At 30.4% G+C, this 14,268-nt stretch overlaps 7 protein-coding genes and 3 pseudogenes across 10 annotated transcripts, besides 16 other annotated features; 6 read left to right on the forward strand and 4 right to left on the reverse strand.

Annotated features, from left to right (window-relative positions):
- Window positions 1-38: part of a mobile genetic element that runs on past the window's edge.
- Window positions 39-192: 154 nt separating this feature from the next.
- TVAGG3_0025430 (uncharacterized protein) lies at window positions 193-972 on the forward strand (the record flags this gene model as incomplete). Its single annotated transcript, XM_051220281.1, has 1 exon — window positions 193-972. One exon carries the CDS (start codon window positions 193-195, stop codon window positions 970-972), a length of 780 nt encoding a protein of 259 aa, XP_051105267.1.
- An 8-nt stretch (window positions 973-980) lies between these two features.
- Window positions 981-1,598, reverse strand: TVAGG3_0025440 (uncharacterized protein; the record flags this gene model as incomplete). Its single annotated transcript, XM_051220282.1, has 1 exon — window positions 981-1,598. One exon carries the CDS (start codon window positions 1,596-1,598, stop codon window positions 981-983), a length of 618 nt encoding a protein of 205 aa, XP_051105268.1.
- Window positions 1,599-2,890: 1,292 nt separating this feature from the next.
- TVAGG3_0025450 (protein of unknown function, DUF4106 family) lies at window positions 2,891-3,373 on the reverse strand (the record flags this gene model as incomplete). The annotated part of the gene is made up of 1 exon (XM_001300918.2): window positions 2,891-3,373. The coding sequence occupies one exon, from the start codon at window positions 3,371-3,373 to the stop codon at window positions 2,891-2,893; it is 483 nt and encodes a 160-aa protein (XP_001300919.2).
- Window positions 3,374-3,379: 6 nt separating this feature from the next.
- TVAGG3_0025460 lies at window positions 3,380-3,778 on the reverse strand (annotated as a pseudogene). Its single transcript has one exon. A coding segment is annotated over exon 1 (399 nt).
- Window positions 3,779-3,794: 16 nt separating this feature from the next.
- Window positions 3,795-4,703, forward strand: TVAGG3_0025470 (uncharacterized protein; the record flags this gene model as incomplete). Its single annotated transcript, XM_001300917.2, has 1 exon — window positions 3,795-4,703. The coding sequence occupies one exon, from the start codon at window positions 3,795-3,797 to the stop codon at window positions 4,701-4,703; it is 909 nt and encodes a 302-aa protein (XP_001300918.2).
- Window positions 4,704-5,278: 575 nt separating this feature from the next.
- On the forward strand, window positions 5,279-5,575 carry TVAGG3_0025480 (uncharacterized protein; the record flags this gene model as incomplete). The annotated part of the gene is made up of 1 exon (XM_001300916.1): window positions 5,279-5,575. One exon carries the CDS (start codon window positions 5,279-5,281, stop codon window positions 5,573-5,575), a length of 297 nt encoding a protein of 98 aa, XP_001300917.1.
- A 174-nt stretch (window positions 5,576-5,749) lies between these two features.
- Window positions 5,750-5,989, forward strand: TVAGG3_0025490 (protein of unknown function, DUF4107 family; the record flags this gene model as incomplete). The annotated part of the gene is made up of 1 exon (XM_001300915.1): window positions 5,750-5,989. The coding sequence occupies one exon, from the start codon at window positions 5,750-5,752 to the stop codon at window positions 5,987-5,989; it is 240 nt and encodes a 79-aa protein (XP_001300916.1).
- Window positions 5,990-6,155: 166 nt separating this feature from the next.
- Window positions 6,156-6,183: a terminal%2Cinverted (terminal inverted repeat of Mariner transposon ID:TVAGG3_0025500).
- Window positions 6,156-7,456: a mobile genetic element.
- TVAGG3_0025510 lies at window positions 6,251-7,376 on the forward strand (annotated as a pseudogene). The gene has a single exon. A coding segment is annotated over exon 1 (1,126 nt).
- Window positions 7,429-7,456: a terminal%2Cinverted (terminal inverted repeat of Mariner transposon ID:TVAGG3_0025500).
- Window positions 7,457-7,870: 414 nt separating this feature from the next.
- Window positions 7,871-7,899: a mobile genetic element.
- Window positions 7,871-7,899: a terminal%2Cinverted (terminal inverted repeat of ISTv1 transposon ID:TVAGG3_0025520).
- A 568-nt stretch (window positions 7,900-8,467) lies between these two features.
- Window positions 8,468-8,517: a mobile genetic element.
- Window positions 8,468-8,517: a terminal%2Cinverted (terminal inverted repeat of ISTv2 transposon ID:TVAGG3_0025530).
- A 293-nt stretch (window positions 8,518-8,810) lies between these two features.
- Window positions 8,811-10,015: a mobile genetic element.
- TVAGG3_0025550 lies at window positions 9,314-10,015 on the reverse strand (annotated as a pseudogene). The gene has a single exon. A coding segment is annotated over exon 1 (702 nt).
- A 75-nt stretch (window positions 10,016-10,090) lies between these two features.
- Window positions 10,091-10,139: a mobile genetic element.
- Window positions 10,091-10,139: a terminal%2Cinverted (terminal inverted repeat of ISTv2 transposon ID:TVAGG3_0025560).
- A 765-nt stretch (window positions 10,140-10,904) lies between these two features.
- On the forward strand, window positions 10,905-11,144 carry TVAGG3_0025570 (uncharacterized protein; the record flags this gene model as incomplete). The annotated part of the gene is made up of 1 exon (XM_001300914.1): window positions 10,905-11,144. The coding sequence occupies one exon, from the start codon at window positions 10,905-10,907 to the stop codon at window positions 11,142-11,144; it is 240 nt and encodes a 79-aa protein (XP_001300915.1).
- A 234-nt stretch (window positions 11,145-11,378) lies between these two features.
- Window positions 11,379-11,408: a terminal%2Cinverted (terminal inverted repeat of MuDR-2B_TvMULE3 transposon ID:TVAGG3_0025580).
- Window positions 11,379-13,600: a mobile genetic element.
- Window positions 13,573-13,600: a terminal%2Cinverted (terminal inverted repeat of MuDR-2B_TvMULE3 transposon ID:TVAGG3_0025580).
- A 380-nt stretch (window positions 13,601-13,980) lies between these two features.
- Window positions 13,981-14,071: a mobile genetic element.
- Window positions 14,072-14,230: 159 nt separating this feature from the next.
- Window positions 14,231-14,268: part of a mobile genetic element that runs on past the window's edge.

Raw genomic sequence — 14,268 nt, forward strand, 5'->3', positions numbered from 1 at the left:
CGCGCAGTGCCACAGTACACGACTTAGCCATACTAACTTTCTTTCCATGATATATAATGTTCAGTTTTTCCATCAGTGATAATTAAACATTCATCATTAAATGAAAACGTGTATGAACCAAAAATTAATCTTTTCGCCCTATCAGCTTCATAAGAATATGCGGATATACTCATATTTTTAATTATAATAAAAATGTTGTTCTATTTGCAAAGTACAGACCCTAATGATTACGGGACATTAAAATTACAAACTAACCTTGGTCTTCAGAATGAACCACTAGCTTTCAGAGTTCTTGATTTTAACACTATCGCTTCATTTGTTATAACAGATACTAACGATTTCATTACATTTGAAATTGATGGTATTAGTACTGAAATTCATTTTAAAGCAAGAAATAAATATGATATTGATACGTTAGAGAAAAAGATTCAGGATCTCATTGATGAAAAATTTAACGGAGCCCTTAACTGTGAATTAACTGATTCAGGAATAATAAAATTCAGTTCTGAAAAAGAATTTAAAATTACTGATATGACTCATCGAGCACGTTTATTATTAGGTGCTTATCATCAAGAATTACCATTAAAATCTTCTATTGAAAATCAGAAATATATAATTGAAATGAAATCTGCGCCCTACATCTGTTATGGAAACTGTTTATATGTTGAATCAAAAATAAGTAATGTAACAGGAATTTCAGGAGTTAATAATAAAAATGCTGTTATAGAATATAAATCGTTCTGTTACGCCGTTAATTCTGTATTCATGCCTAATTTCCCGATTTTATTAAGACACGAAGGAAAATGGGTTCGAATTCAACCACACCATTTAAAAGATATGACATTTAGATTAGTTGATTTTCAAGGCGAACCAATTGAAATTAAAGCTCCTGTTCAAATGACTATAGAAGTTGATTTTTGGTCTAATATAAGAGCTAATGGACTAGATGATGAACCAGGGATAAAAATATAAATTTTAAATTAATTTGTTAAAACATATTTCAAGCAAAGTTTATATTCTGTTGAAAGTTTTGTGTATTCATTCGAATATTTATACTTAAACTCAACTCCTGTAGTTCCTGGTGTTTCGATTATTCTAATATTACCGATTTTCATGAATACTGGTATTTGACCACAACATTCGATTTCGGGGTCGAGATAATCAATAACGCACTGTTTACCTGTTATTCTTGATATAACATTTTCTAAATCCTCCTTTGTTAAAATTATTTGGTTCTTACTAATTAGATTTGTCAAAAGCTTCTTATCGTCTTTGAGTAATATTGTTTGGTATAAATTAAGGAGGTAATGGTCTACGTTATCTGAAGGATTTGTTTGAATAGTTGAATAAGGGTTATCTTGAGCATCATGTGAAATTATGGGCTCTAATGGAGGTGGATATTCTAACTTAACTTCACTATTAGCGTTTGCGCTTGAAGCTGTGTTTAAATTTACCGACTTAAGTTCTGGCTCGTTATCTTTCAAGTTCTCAGAACTATAATTTTTGATTATAATATTATTTGTCGTTCTTGAATCAACATTAGATGTAGGTTCAATAGGAACATTCACTGCACCGGCTAAGATGGATTTACTTCTCATTTTCTAGAGAATAAAAACCTTTTATTACTATAAAAATGAATAATATCTTTGATAAAGGTTTAAACGTGAAACTTGAAAATGAAAATCTTGTTGAATTTACTGAAACGGGCGCGGTTTATAAAGATGTTGAGGTGTTAAATAAGAAAGCAAAAGGCAGGAGTAGAAATATGAACATCGATTATAAACCATTTACTATTTACGTTGTTGTGCATGAAAAATAGCGTGACTTCACTTTTGACAAAAAGTGACATTATTTCTGATGGTTTTGTCATTTATTTGTCAGATTTATAAATGGATAATAATGCTGTAAATCAGATATTAATTAAAAATATTTAAGATTTATGTTCGAATTGAAAAGCAAAATGATAATTTTTTAATTGAAAAACGTTAATATCTGATATTTTGAAGTTTTTAATATTTGTTAGTATCTTAAATTATTGAATGCATACGTTTTTTATGTTCTCAATTTTAAAAAAATTGTGAAGAATTTAGTTTTTTGGAGATGGATGTTTAATATTTGTGAGTGAGAATGCAAGCAGGAGTTTGGTACTTTAAGGCTAGGTTGAGATAGATTTCCCATTATATTATCTGTGAATATATTGTTTTAAAATTCAAGATATAAAAATATATTATCAAAAAATTTTATATTTTTAAATACAATAGGGTGGAAATATAGTACAATGAGATAGCAATGATATATTTTATAATGGGAGGTAATCTGAAGATAAGTAGCAAATTTTATGCGATTTTGATTGGGAGTTGGAGGGTGTGAGTACTATAGCATGTAATAGTATCTCACACCCTCCAATTCTTCCTATGGCGCCGAAAAATTTTTGGTGAAAGGCGACGACATTTCACCAAAAAATTTTCGGCGCCATAGGAAGAATTGGAGGGTGTGAGATACTGATTCTATCTATGTACCTCGCAAACCATAGTTCTCAGCCAAAATGGCTAATAATTTGAGAGTCTATATGATAATGTAAAAGTTAAAACATTCAAGTATTTAAGTATTTCTTTAAAATATTAAGTTTTTTATTTTTCCAATAAAATTCTAATATCAAATATTTTTATTTAACGATTAATTTTATTTATATTTTTATAGTTTTTTTAAGAAAAAATATTGTTAGGGTTTTATGGATTTTCAATTAATATACAAGATAATTCATGAATGTATATATTTCCAAGTTTTTAAGGATGCAACACTTTACATTTGTAAACTGTCAAAAATGAAGTCACGCTATTTTTCATGCATTACAGAATCTATTCACAACACCTCATCTAAAAATAAAGCTTTAAAATAATGTTGGTCTTTCCCAGGGTATATTTTTAACATTAATTGTATTAGTCATTATATGAATTTCTAAATATGAACGTGGTGAAATGAGTGATTTATAAGCATCCCAGATTTCATCAAAAGGTAATGTTATACCTGATTGCTTCCAAATTAATTCTATATCGTATTTTGAGAAACCTTGAAATATAACGAAATCAGTAATGAGACGTTTAATGTTTAAAGCTAAAAACCTCCACGTCTGCATAAGTATTGCAACAGTCATGTGGTAATGTCTGACTTTCGTTATTAAATTAGCTAATGGTGAATCTGGTTTTGAAACTAAACCTTTACCAGCGAAATCATCACAAACTAATAAAGTGTTTGATGGATATTTTTTAAAAGGATATTTTGAAAGTTTTGAGAGAATGTAGTTTGTCAATCGTTTCATATCATATGTACCATCCTGCTGTCTCAAATGATGTTTATCAATAATTCTTTCCATTTCTTCCGATGTCTTTTGCATTCCTGATTGTATAAATTCAACTATTGCATAATATTTCTTCTTTCTTCTTATATATTGTTGAAGAAAAGAAATTAATTCGCTATCTGGAACTTTAATTACTGATGCCTGAACTTTACTCATAAACGTCTTCGCTGTTGAATCCATTGAATCTGAAGTTGCTGATATAATGATTTGGTCATAATATGAATCTTGACCTAATCGTTCAGTAATTAAAATATGACGAATTAAATTAAAAGTCTTTCCTGAACCCATTTTTCCACAATAGAAATACACACCGTTTGAACAGAACTGATAATCCTTACTGAAGGGAAGAATTAATGAACTATTGAGTTTATCAGATTTTTCATTCATTTTTTCATCTACTTCTTCAAATAAATGTTTCATTTTATTATAATTAAAAATGCAAGTCAGAAATTTTGTTAATACCGTTCCCAGTCTTAATGATAAAAATATTAAAATCTATTATGAGCACATATTTTCACAACCGTTTAAAATAATCAATGGTGAATACATTTATGAATACCCTAAACACTGGGTTGATTATAACACTGGTGAAAAAGCGATTGAAATAAGACAGATAAAAACCATTCCTGCAGGACGAACCATTGAATTATATAACTTTGGAATAATAAGAGATAATCATCAATATGATTTACAGATTTATATAGATTTAGACACAGGGGATGATATGACAGCATTTAATAAAAAGATTAAATCGGTTCTTATTGAACAGTTAAAAGGTGCCGGATATCCTCAACCTAATGAAGTTGATATGTTTTATAGTTTTGAAACTAATTTAATAGAATTTCGTGTTAATTCAAATTCAAAAGCTGGTTTCATATTTGATTTAAAAGATAGCGCTGTCGGTGATGAGATTGAAAATGTATACACGAATAAAAATTTTCAAGAGATTACAGGAATTAATAATGATGAATGCTTTTATCGATTTGCTCAGTTCGGAGCAGAACAAATAACATTAAATGACCTCCTGGAGTACTTACCAAAATCAATTTCCATTAAAAATGATGATTATTTATTAACATCAATTTCATTTAATGGTGTTTGGTCCAGAGAAGCGGCAATCATTAAATCAAGTATAAGTGAATTCGCTGAAGATTCTATTTTATGTTTATCAAACTGTTTATATTCTCCGCCGAAGCATTATTCAATAACTAATTATGTTAATAAATTTAATATAAAATTAGTTGAACCATCGAGTGTTCCGTACCGAAATGCATCACTAGAAAAGTGGCAAAAAGTGATACTTACTCTTATTTTGCGCGGCAATTTTTCTAAGTTATTTTGTTAAGCTAAATGTGTTATATATCAAATCAGCTTTATAAATATTATAGAAAAGTTTATTTTTATTTTTAATTATTATTATTATTTTTTAAATTAAAAGGGAACAGGGCAAATTTGTCCCGCACTCAAATTAAAAGAAAACATTAGAATTATATGGATATATTTAAATTAATTATAAAAATAAAATTGAATATATTGAAGTTTGAGTTTATAGGTATACAAATTTTAGAGGCATGTTGGCTGAGAACTATGGTCTGCGAGGTACATGGATAGAATCAGTACCTCGCAGACTATAGTTCTCTATATGGCGCCCAAAAAAAATTTATGATTGTTTTTTATCAAATCTTATCCATATTATTCTATTAATGTTAATTATATTTTATCAATTATATTTTTTAAATAATAAACACAAAATCCACTAATTTAAAATTGGCGCCAAATATCACTTTTGCTAGTGATGCATTTCGGTATGATATAAGTTGAACCATCGAGCCTAAAAGATATTGTCCTTCCTGATGACAGAAAAGATAGTATTATTATCGAACTCATATTAATCGCTTATTAAAATTTAATTATATATAAATGAGTTCAACAACTGAAAGCGCATGGACTAGTTTTGATGAAAACCCTAAACCGCGGAATTATAATAGAATTGTAATTCCTGTAGGTCTTTTATTAGCTGCTGGTGCTGTAGCGGGACCATATTTATATAGAAATTTATATAGAACACCGATTAATTCAACTGCCGGGGCTGATCTTATTCCAACAGGTCTGAAAAAATCTACACCTATTCAAACAAGCCCGACACAGGAAAGGAACCGCGAACCACTCACACGTATTAGGTCTTTTATTAATTATTTAAAGAATAGAAGAAATTAATTTGTAATAAATGACGTCGTTAAATGTAAAAATAATTTGTGATGATATTACTATCATTGATGATGTAAGTGAGTGTGCTAATATAATTGATAGAATTAATGAACTAATAAAGAGGTTCAGTGGTGAAAATTTTATGAGTTAATCATTATGAGAAATGATTTTAATAAGCATTAAATGGTATTTTCAACACTATCAGCTTTGTATGGAGGTTATAAAGCTATTGACGGTTTAACTGGTGGAGCTGTATCAAAAGCTTTAAAAAATAATGCTGGAATGCTTGTGGGAGCTGCTGCCAGAAAATTAAAATCTGAAAAGTTAAAGAAATTAGGTAACTGGGTCGCTGACCAGTCGCAAAACCTTTTAGGTGAAGATAATGAAATATCTAAGCAGCTAAAAGATTTTAAAGTGTCATAAGACGAGATGGTGGAGGTGAGGTGAAGTCAAAAAGTGACACATATTTGGCCGGCTAAATTCCCCTTTAGTTTACATGTCAAAATTACAATAAATTAATTATTTTGCTTAGCAATTAGCTATGTATTAAAACTAAAATTATTACTATTCAATTCTTTACATTCAAATATAGGGTGTCCAAAGGTGCGTTTAGCACAGCGCTCTATATCAGACTATTAAAGGAGATATATGCTGATTATAAATATATAATAAAAATATGAATATATGTATATGATGAGTAAGTTGTATTTTGGCGCCATGCCGGGATATAAAATGAATTTTGAGACAAGAGGCGGTTTCGCGGGAAATTTTGGCGGGATTTTTTTCATTTTTTTAATGAATCATAAAGAAAACATCCTCGCTCTTGCAAAAAAATGCAAAGACTGTAAAAAATCTACGAGACATTGGTAAAATGCTTCGGTATGGATGCTCCTAGCTATTCCACTGTAACGTATCATGTTAGGATGTATCACTTCATGAACAAAAAGGCGCCCATCATAAAAATTGACAAAAAATCGCCGGATCAAAGAAAAATCAAAGCAATTCTTCAAGCGCTAGATGAAGACCCAAGAGCATCACTCAGAAGGATAGAGGAGATGACAAAGATACCACGTACAACAGTCAGTTATTATCTGCACAATTATTTGAACTACAAACTAGCGTATACACGTTGGGTTCCGCACAACCTTAATTCAGTTCAAAAAAAATCTAGAGTCCAATCTTCGAAAGAGCTCCTCTCTATATTGGGTGCGTATCAATCCAAGAAGTTTCGCTTTTTAGTAACAGGGGACGAGTCTTGGTTTCAATATGCAACAGAAGCCAAAATCATGTGGATCCCGAAGGATGAAAATCCGCAAACATTCCCGAAGAAAAAAATTGACACACCAATGATGATGTTGTCGGTTTTTTGGGGCGTGAATGGCATCATCGCAATTGATATTCTTCAAAAACCTAATACGATGAATGCTCAGTATCTAATTGACAATGTTCTTACTCAAATTATCAATTCTGATGAGTTTGAGAAATCCAAACAACAAAAACAAAAGTTTGCAATTCATTTTGATAATTCAAGAGTTCACAAAAGTCATAAGGTAATGAATTACTTGGTGGAAAACAATGTCAAAGTTGTTCCAAACCCAATTTATTCACCTGATATTGCACCCTCTGACTTTTATTTATTCGGCACGCTAAAAAGAGAGCTGAAGGACGCGAATTCGCGAGTCCAGATGATCTTGAAAATTTTGTAAGAGAGTAATTTGAGCAATTTTCTCATGATGATTTAAAGCGTGTCTTTGAAGCCTGGATCGATCGCTGCGAACGCGTGATTGAATCCAATGGTGATTATATTTAAATAAACTTTATATATATGTAACTTGTTTATTTCTATTCGCAGTATTCAGGTTTGTGCTAAACACACCTTTGGACACCCTATATTAAACAATTCAAATTTAATAACAAAGATATTACAATAAATAAAAAATGATTAAAAATGTCCCTGAAAATTTTCTGAAAGCTATCTCGTGTTTAGGTCTCAATTTTTTTAGAAATAGAAAAAGATTGGATTTAACTTTCAAACATTATATATAGTTTTGTATATGGAAGCCTTTAAATACAAGTTAATGATATGGAGTTGTATTGCGAGGAAGAGGGAATCAAAGAAATTGACGAAGTTCCAGAATTTTATTCAACAATTCTTAATCAATTAACAAAAACTATACCGAAACTTATCTTGCCATCCAAATCAAATCACATTACATACGGAATAAACATTTAATCTTTTACCATTAAAATTATATTTATACGTTATTTAATTTTTTTACGTCTAAGTTGAATAGGATAATAGCCGAAGATATAAAGTAACTATAGTTTACAAGCTAAGGAACAAATCAGCATTGAAACTAAAAAATGCTGAAATATTATAATAAATTGAAGAAATACTGTGATAGAATACCTAGTTATACTAGATACTATTATAATATGAATTCATTTGTATTGAATATCGATAATAAAAAATCGATGAAATATTAAAATGAGAATAAATTAATAATGAGATTATAAATTAGAATTATTTCTCTTTTATTTAAAATAAAAACTTAGTTCTATTTAAATTCGATAAAGAAGTACGAAAAAGTTGTATTATACGTATGATGTTGCCCGAGGTTTGGTAACACTATTGTAGAATATAAGCATATATGATAGAAAAGCAATATGCTTAATATCGAGTAATTCTAATTTTTTACGAAATTATTCAAATACGTTATTTTTTAAAATGAAAAGATAAGCATACCATTATGCAGTAGTTGGCGCACATATACTATGCTGATGAAAGTTGGTCTCTAATTCGAAACTTGAGTCTGTCAAATTGACGTTCCATCTTATTTTAATCGATATTCAATACAAATGAATTCATATTATAATAGTATCTAGTATAACTAGGTATTCTATCACAGTATTTCTTCAATTTATTATAATATTTCAGCATTTTTTAGTTTCAATGCTGATTTGTTCCTTAGCTTGTAAACTATAGTTACTTTATATCTTCGGCTATTATCCTATTCAACTTAGACGTAAAAAAATTAAATAACGTATAAATATAATTTTAATGGTAAAAGATTAAATGTTTATTCCGTATGTAATGTGATTTGATTTGGATGGTAAGATAAGTTTCGGTATAGTTTTTGTTAATTGATTAAGAATTGTTGAATAAAATTCTGGAACTTCGTCAATTTCTTTGATTCCTTCTTGAAGCGTTGAAATTTCTTATTGACTCTCTTAGATCTTTAACAACTCCATCTACAATCCAAAGCGGTAATTTACTTGAATCATATTTTTCTGAAATTTCGTAAAATTTGTTAGGTGTGTACCATGTATGTAATGTCGGGTTTTTTGGTAAACTTGTGTGTGGGTTTGAATTGTAATTTTCTATAAGACTTTGTATATCATTCCATGTGGCGTCTTCAATTTCCACATTTTGCCAAAACCTTTCAATTTTCCCATTCATATATGGGCAATGTGGGAGAATTGTAATACTTTGAACGTTCGCATTTTGTAATAAATTTCGAAAAACCCAAAATTTTCTGTTCCGTTATCACTCCATATAGCAAAGGGCTTCCCATATTTTTGGAAACATTGGTCAATTACTCTACTTGTTTGCGCAGCTTCTTTTGTTTCCAAGTGAGCCCATGCTAAAATTTTTCGGGATTTATCGTCAATAACCGCATAAAGATATTCACCCTGACGATGTTTAAAAAAATGAATATCGACATGCCATATTAAGTTTATATATACTGCTTCGTATTTTGTTTTTCCTTTTGGTACTGAATTTTTGGCAGGTTGAACGATATTCAGAATTTTGAAACACTTCTTTACAGTTCTTTCTGAAAAGTTTGTTTCCAATAATTTTTTGTTAAAATAATCGGTTGATTTTTCCAAATTTTGAGTAGTTTCTGTATGAACGATATATGGATCTTCAGATAATTCCGACTCAATTTGTGGATCTTCTTCGGAAGAATTGGAAGAAAAAAGTTTTTCTGCTGATGAATCAGAATCAGAATTTGTATACTCAGAAAGATATTCTGAAGAATTTGAAAAACCTATTGGATTTGTATTTAATTGTGAAATTGGTAAATCATCTAAATCATGATTAGCATTTTCGGTTTCCCTTTGAATTAACATATCCTTATCGGTAATAATTCTTCCGTATGCTCTTGATATTCCGATTTTTTTAACTTTTTGATGTAATTTATTTACTGTATCTAATAATTCCTCAGGTGGTTCGATTGGTTTACGCCCTGGTTTAAATTTTGTGTCAGGAATTCCATTTGATTTAATTGCTAAGTGGAATGTTTTTTTAGATATTGATGGTATAATGCGTCCATCAGTGAGTTGGACATTGCTAAGTATTGTTTTGAGTTTTTGACCTTGATTAATTTGTTCAATTGCAGATTGAATCCAATTTATATCAATTAGATCGTAGATCTTTCGACTCATCTGAAATTTTATAACTTTTGAAAGAAACCGTAAAAATTGTGAAACATGCTTTTTAATAAAAAACAATTTTGATGAAAACCATAAATTAATTTAAAATTGAAATAAATTTTTGAAATCTATGATATTGAATAAAAAAATTTATAGTGTAGATATTGATATAGATATAGATGTTAATTTTAATATGATATTTGATAAAAATTTTTTTATCAAAACATACTGATAATAGGTTGACATGTAATATGATATTTTGCCTTGTAAATATATTTGGTCGGCAAAATAACCTAATTACTCTTATTTTGAGTTCACTTCCACCATTTCGTCTTATGATAAAAGGTCAGTTGAATGGTGAAGAGTTTAAATTAAATTCACTTAAAGAAAAGGAGAAACAGCCAGAATATCCACCAATTGAGGCGCCGCTGATTAATTCAGCACCTGCGCCATCACCAGCACCAGCGCCAGCAACTGCAGTCGCACCATATGGCCCTGGCAGTTATGGAAGACCTTTTGACCCTAAAACAGGAGGTTCTAATTGGTTCCATTACGGTCGAAGATATATTCTAGCTAAAATCGCAAAAGCAAAGAAACTGTTAAAAACTAAAAAGAAACCAAGAGTTTTAAAGTAATTAAATGGTTAGAGATGTTCTCGAATACCCTGCACCACCTGAAACGCCTAACAATAATGATTTATATAATCGATTGAAAACTTTAGGTAAAGTGTATTTATGGTTTAATTATCCTTATCATATGGCGGCTTATAAATTTTATAAGCACTATAAAGAAAGTAATAGACCTTCAACCGACCTAGTTGATCCGCAGGAATTAAGGAAAAGACGACGATAAAAAATAAAGTTAATTTTAAAAATATTTTTTATTTTTTACTTTTAATAAAATGAGTACTAAAATTACTGAAGCAACAAAACAAAAGTTTTTAGTTGAATACATTAAATCAGGAACTATTCCAGAAGGTTTTTATGTTCATCAAATGAAAGATGGTATTGTTCAATTTAGAAAAATTAAGCAGCCATTAAATAAAGATGGTATTTTGAGAAAGATTAAATTATATGAAGATAATATAGCAGAACTGAAGAAGAAGTTAGAAGAATTCGAAAAATCAGATGAAGCCGCGTAGCGGCGAGACCCTTTGGGTCATGAAATAATAAATTTTATTTTTATATAAAATGAATTTTACTAATAAATTATTAATTATCGTTTCATTACTCCTCATCTCCCGTGAAGCTCGTTTATGGTATGAATCTATAAAAGAGTTTGAAGACAGCAGCGATGACATTCCTGAATCATGCAAGCATATTTACTGTTGAAAATTCACAAGGTTAGAAATGAGGTTAGATATCGGGTTAGATATGAGTATATAAGAATTTCCGAAAAAGTGACACCCAAAAAGTGACACTTTCAATAGGGAGTAACACTTAAAAAGTGACAATTTAAAATTCACAATAAATAAAAATAATAAATTTTTTAGTCTATTAAATTATTCTTTTCTTTGAAATCCTCTAAAAATTCTTCGAAATGTTCTAAAATATAATCTGGAGAATTATAACAAAATTCATTAATTTCTAACATATACGTATCTAACAATTCATTTGGAATTTCAAACGATCTTAAATATGTAATTGAATTTTGTATCTTCTCATTTATTTGAGAAAGTTTTTCTTCAGCATTTTCCAATAAAAATCTTAATGGATTCAAATTGGCTTCTTGATTCTGAACAAAATTTAATACTTGGTATAAACGTGATTGAACTTCTCTTTTCAATTTTGTTTTATAATCTGTCAATCGAGGCTCGCGAATTCTAATTGAAGGAATAAAACCTGTTTGAAGTAAATCGTTTTTAATACGATAAAAGTAATTGGGTGCAACTTCTTCTAAAAGATTTTTGACAAAAACATCAATTCTTTGATTTTTAACGCAGCCAAAATCGTGATATTTTATCTTTTTAAATAAAGATTCAGAAACGTTATTCACAACGGTTAATTCATTTGGTCTGGCAGCGGCTATCCACATCATAGCCAACAATTCCTTATACAAAATTCAAAAACTTGGGTGCAATCAGAACTGATTGCACCCAAGTTTTTGAACTTTCTTGAGGGAATTAAAGGGTGAGAGATTTATAGTCTATCTATATATCTCCCACCCTCTAATTCCCTCCCTGACAGCGGGAAATTTTGTCTGAATGTTAAACTATTCAGACAAAGTTTCCCACTGTTTGCGAAGGAATTGTTGGCTATGATGTACTGATTCATGATCAGTACATCATAGCCAACAATTCCTTATATAAAGTTCAAAAACTTGGGTGCAATCAGTTCTGATTGCACCCAAGTTTTTGAACTTTCTTGAGGGAATTAAAGGGTGAGAGATTTATAGTCTATCTATATATCTCCCACCCTCTAATTCCCTCCCTGACAGCGGGAAATTTTGTCTGAATGTTAAACTATTCAGACAAAGTTTCCCACTGTTTGCGAAGGAATTGTTGGCTATGATGTACTGATTCATGATCAGTACATCATAGCCAACAATTCCTTATATAAAGTTCAAAAACTTGGGTGCAATCAGAACTGATTGCACCCAAGTTTTTGAACTTTCTCGAGGGAATGAAAGGGTAAGAGGTATACATTATGAATATATACCTCTTACCCTTCCATTCCCTCTCTGACAGCGGAAAACTTTGTCTGAATGTTAAATTATTCAGACAAAGTTTCCCGCTGTCAGCGAAAGAATTGTTCCATCTGGTGCATAGAGTGTGAATCTATGCACCAAATGGAGCAAGTCCCTCGCGAAATTGCCAAAACTTGCGTCGCATTTCAAAGATTGCGACCCAAATTTTGGCGATTTCTAATAGAGATCGAGTATTTTGAATCACTGACCTATATGCAGTGGCTCAAAGGGCTCCATCTCTACTTTGAAGCAAGGAAACTTTCCTCGAAATTTTGATAATTTGAAGAAAGTTTTCAAGCAATTAACAAAGGATTACTCGCTATGAGGTAAAAATTCTAGATTTTCACCTCATAGCGAGAGCTTCCCTTTCATTGCTTGAAAACTTTCCCCAGCTTCAAAATTGGGGAAAGGGCTGTAAAGTCGACTCCGATACCAGCAGGTACCAGAGTATTTAAAAGAGAAGCCCTCGTACGAGTTTCTATGAAGACCTTCTCATTCAAGAAGATCTTAATAGAAAATTGTACGAGGGCATTGGAAACTCGCGTCTGGTACATGTTGGTACCAGAGTGTTTGAGATTTGAAGACTCTGGTACTAACATGTACCAGAATTTATGATGAATTTAAGATGGACCATTATAAAATGGTAGCGGTTTGTTTCAAAAAAAATTAGATGAGATTTGCATAGATATAGATTATATGATTTATACATATGAAAAATAATATATAAAAATATAATTTTGAGATAATTATGTAAATAATATTTTAAATATTTGAATTTGAGGTATAATTTTATAGTAAAATATATTATAAAGAGTATTTATATAAATATTGTAAAATAATATAAGTAATAAAAATTGAGACCCCTCCCTGTTTTTGATGTTTTGTCACTTTTTCGGTAATTCTTATTGTTTCACAGCAGCGATGACATTCCTGAATCATGCAAGCATATTTACTGTTGAAAATTCACAAGGTTAGAAATGAGGTTAGATATCGGGTTGTTGTAAGACGAGTTACGGAAAGTGAGGTGAACCGAAAAAGTGACACTTATTTGGTCGGATAAATTCCCTATATATTTACTTGTCAAAAAAAATCAGACTTTTTTTGCTTTAAAAAATTTATAAGTTAATTATTGAGAACGAAGGTGAAAGGAAATGGATATCTCTTACCTTTCATTCCCTCGAGAAAGTTCAAAAACTTGGGTGCAATCAGTTCTGATTGCACCCAAGTTTTTGAACTTTGTATAAGGAATTGTTGGCTATGATGCACTGATCATGAATCAGTACATCATAGCCAACAATTCCTTCGCAAACAGCGGGAAACTTTGTCTGAATAGTTTAACATTCAGACAAAGTTTCCCGCTGTCAGAGAGGGAATGGAAGGGTAAGAGGTATATATTCATAATGTATACCTCTTACCCTTTCATTCCCTCGAGAAAGTTCAAAAACTTGGGTGCAATCAGTTCTGATTGCACCCAAGTTTTTGAACTTTGTATAAGGAATTGTTGGCTATGATGCACTGATCATGAATCAGTACATCATAGCCAACAATTCCTTCGCAAACAGCGGGAAACTTTGTCTGAA

This window comes from Trichomonas vaginalis, chromosome IV (assembly GCF_026262505.1).
Source record: "Trichomonas vaginalis G3 chromosome IV, whole genome shotgun sequence".
Taxonomy (NCBI): domain Eukaryota; phylum Parabasalia; order Trichomonadida; family Trichomonadidae; genus Trichomonas; species Trichomonas vaginalis.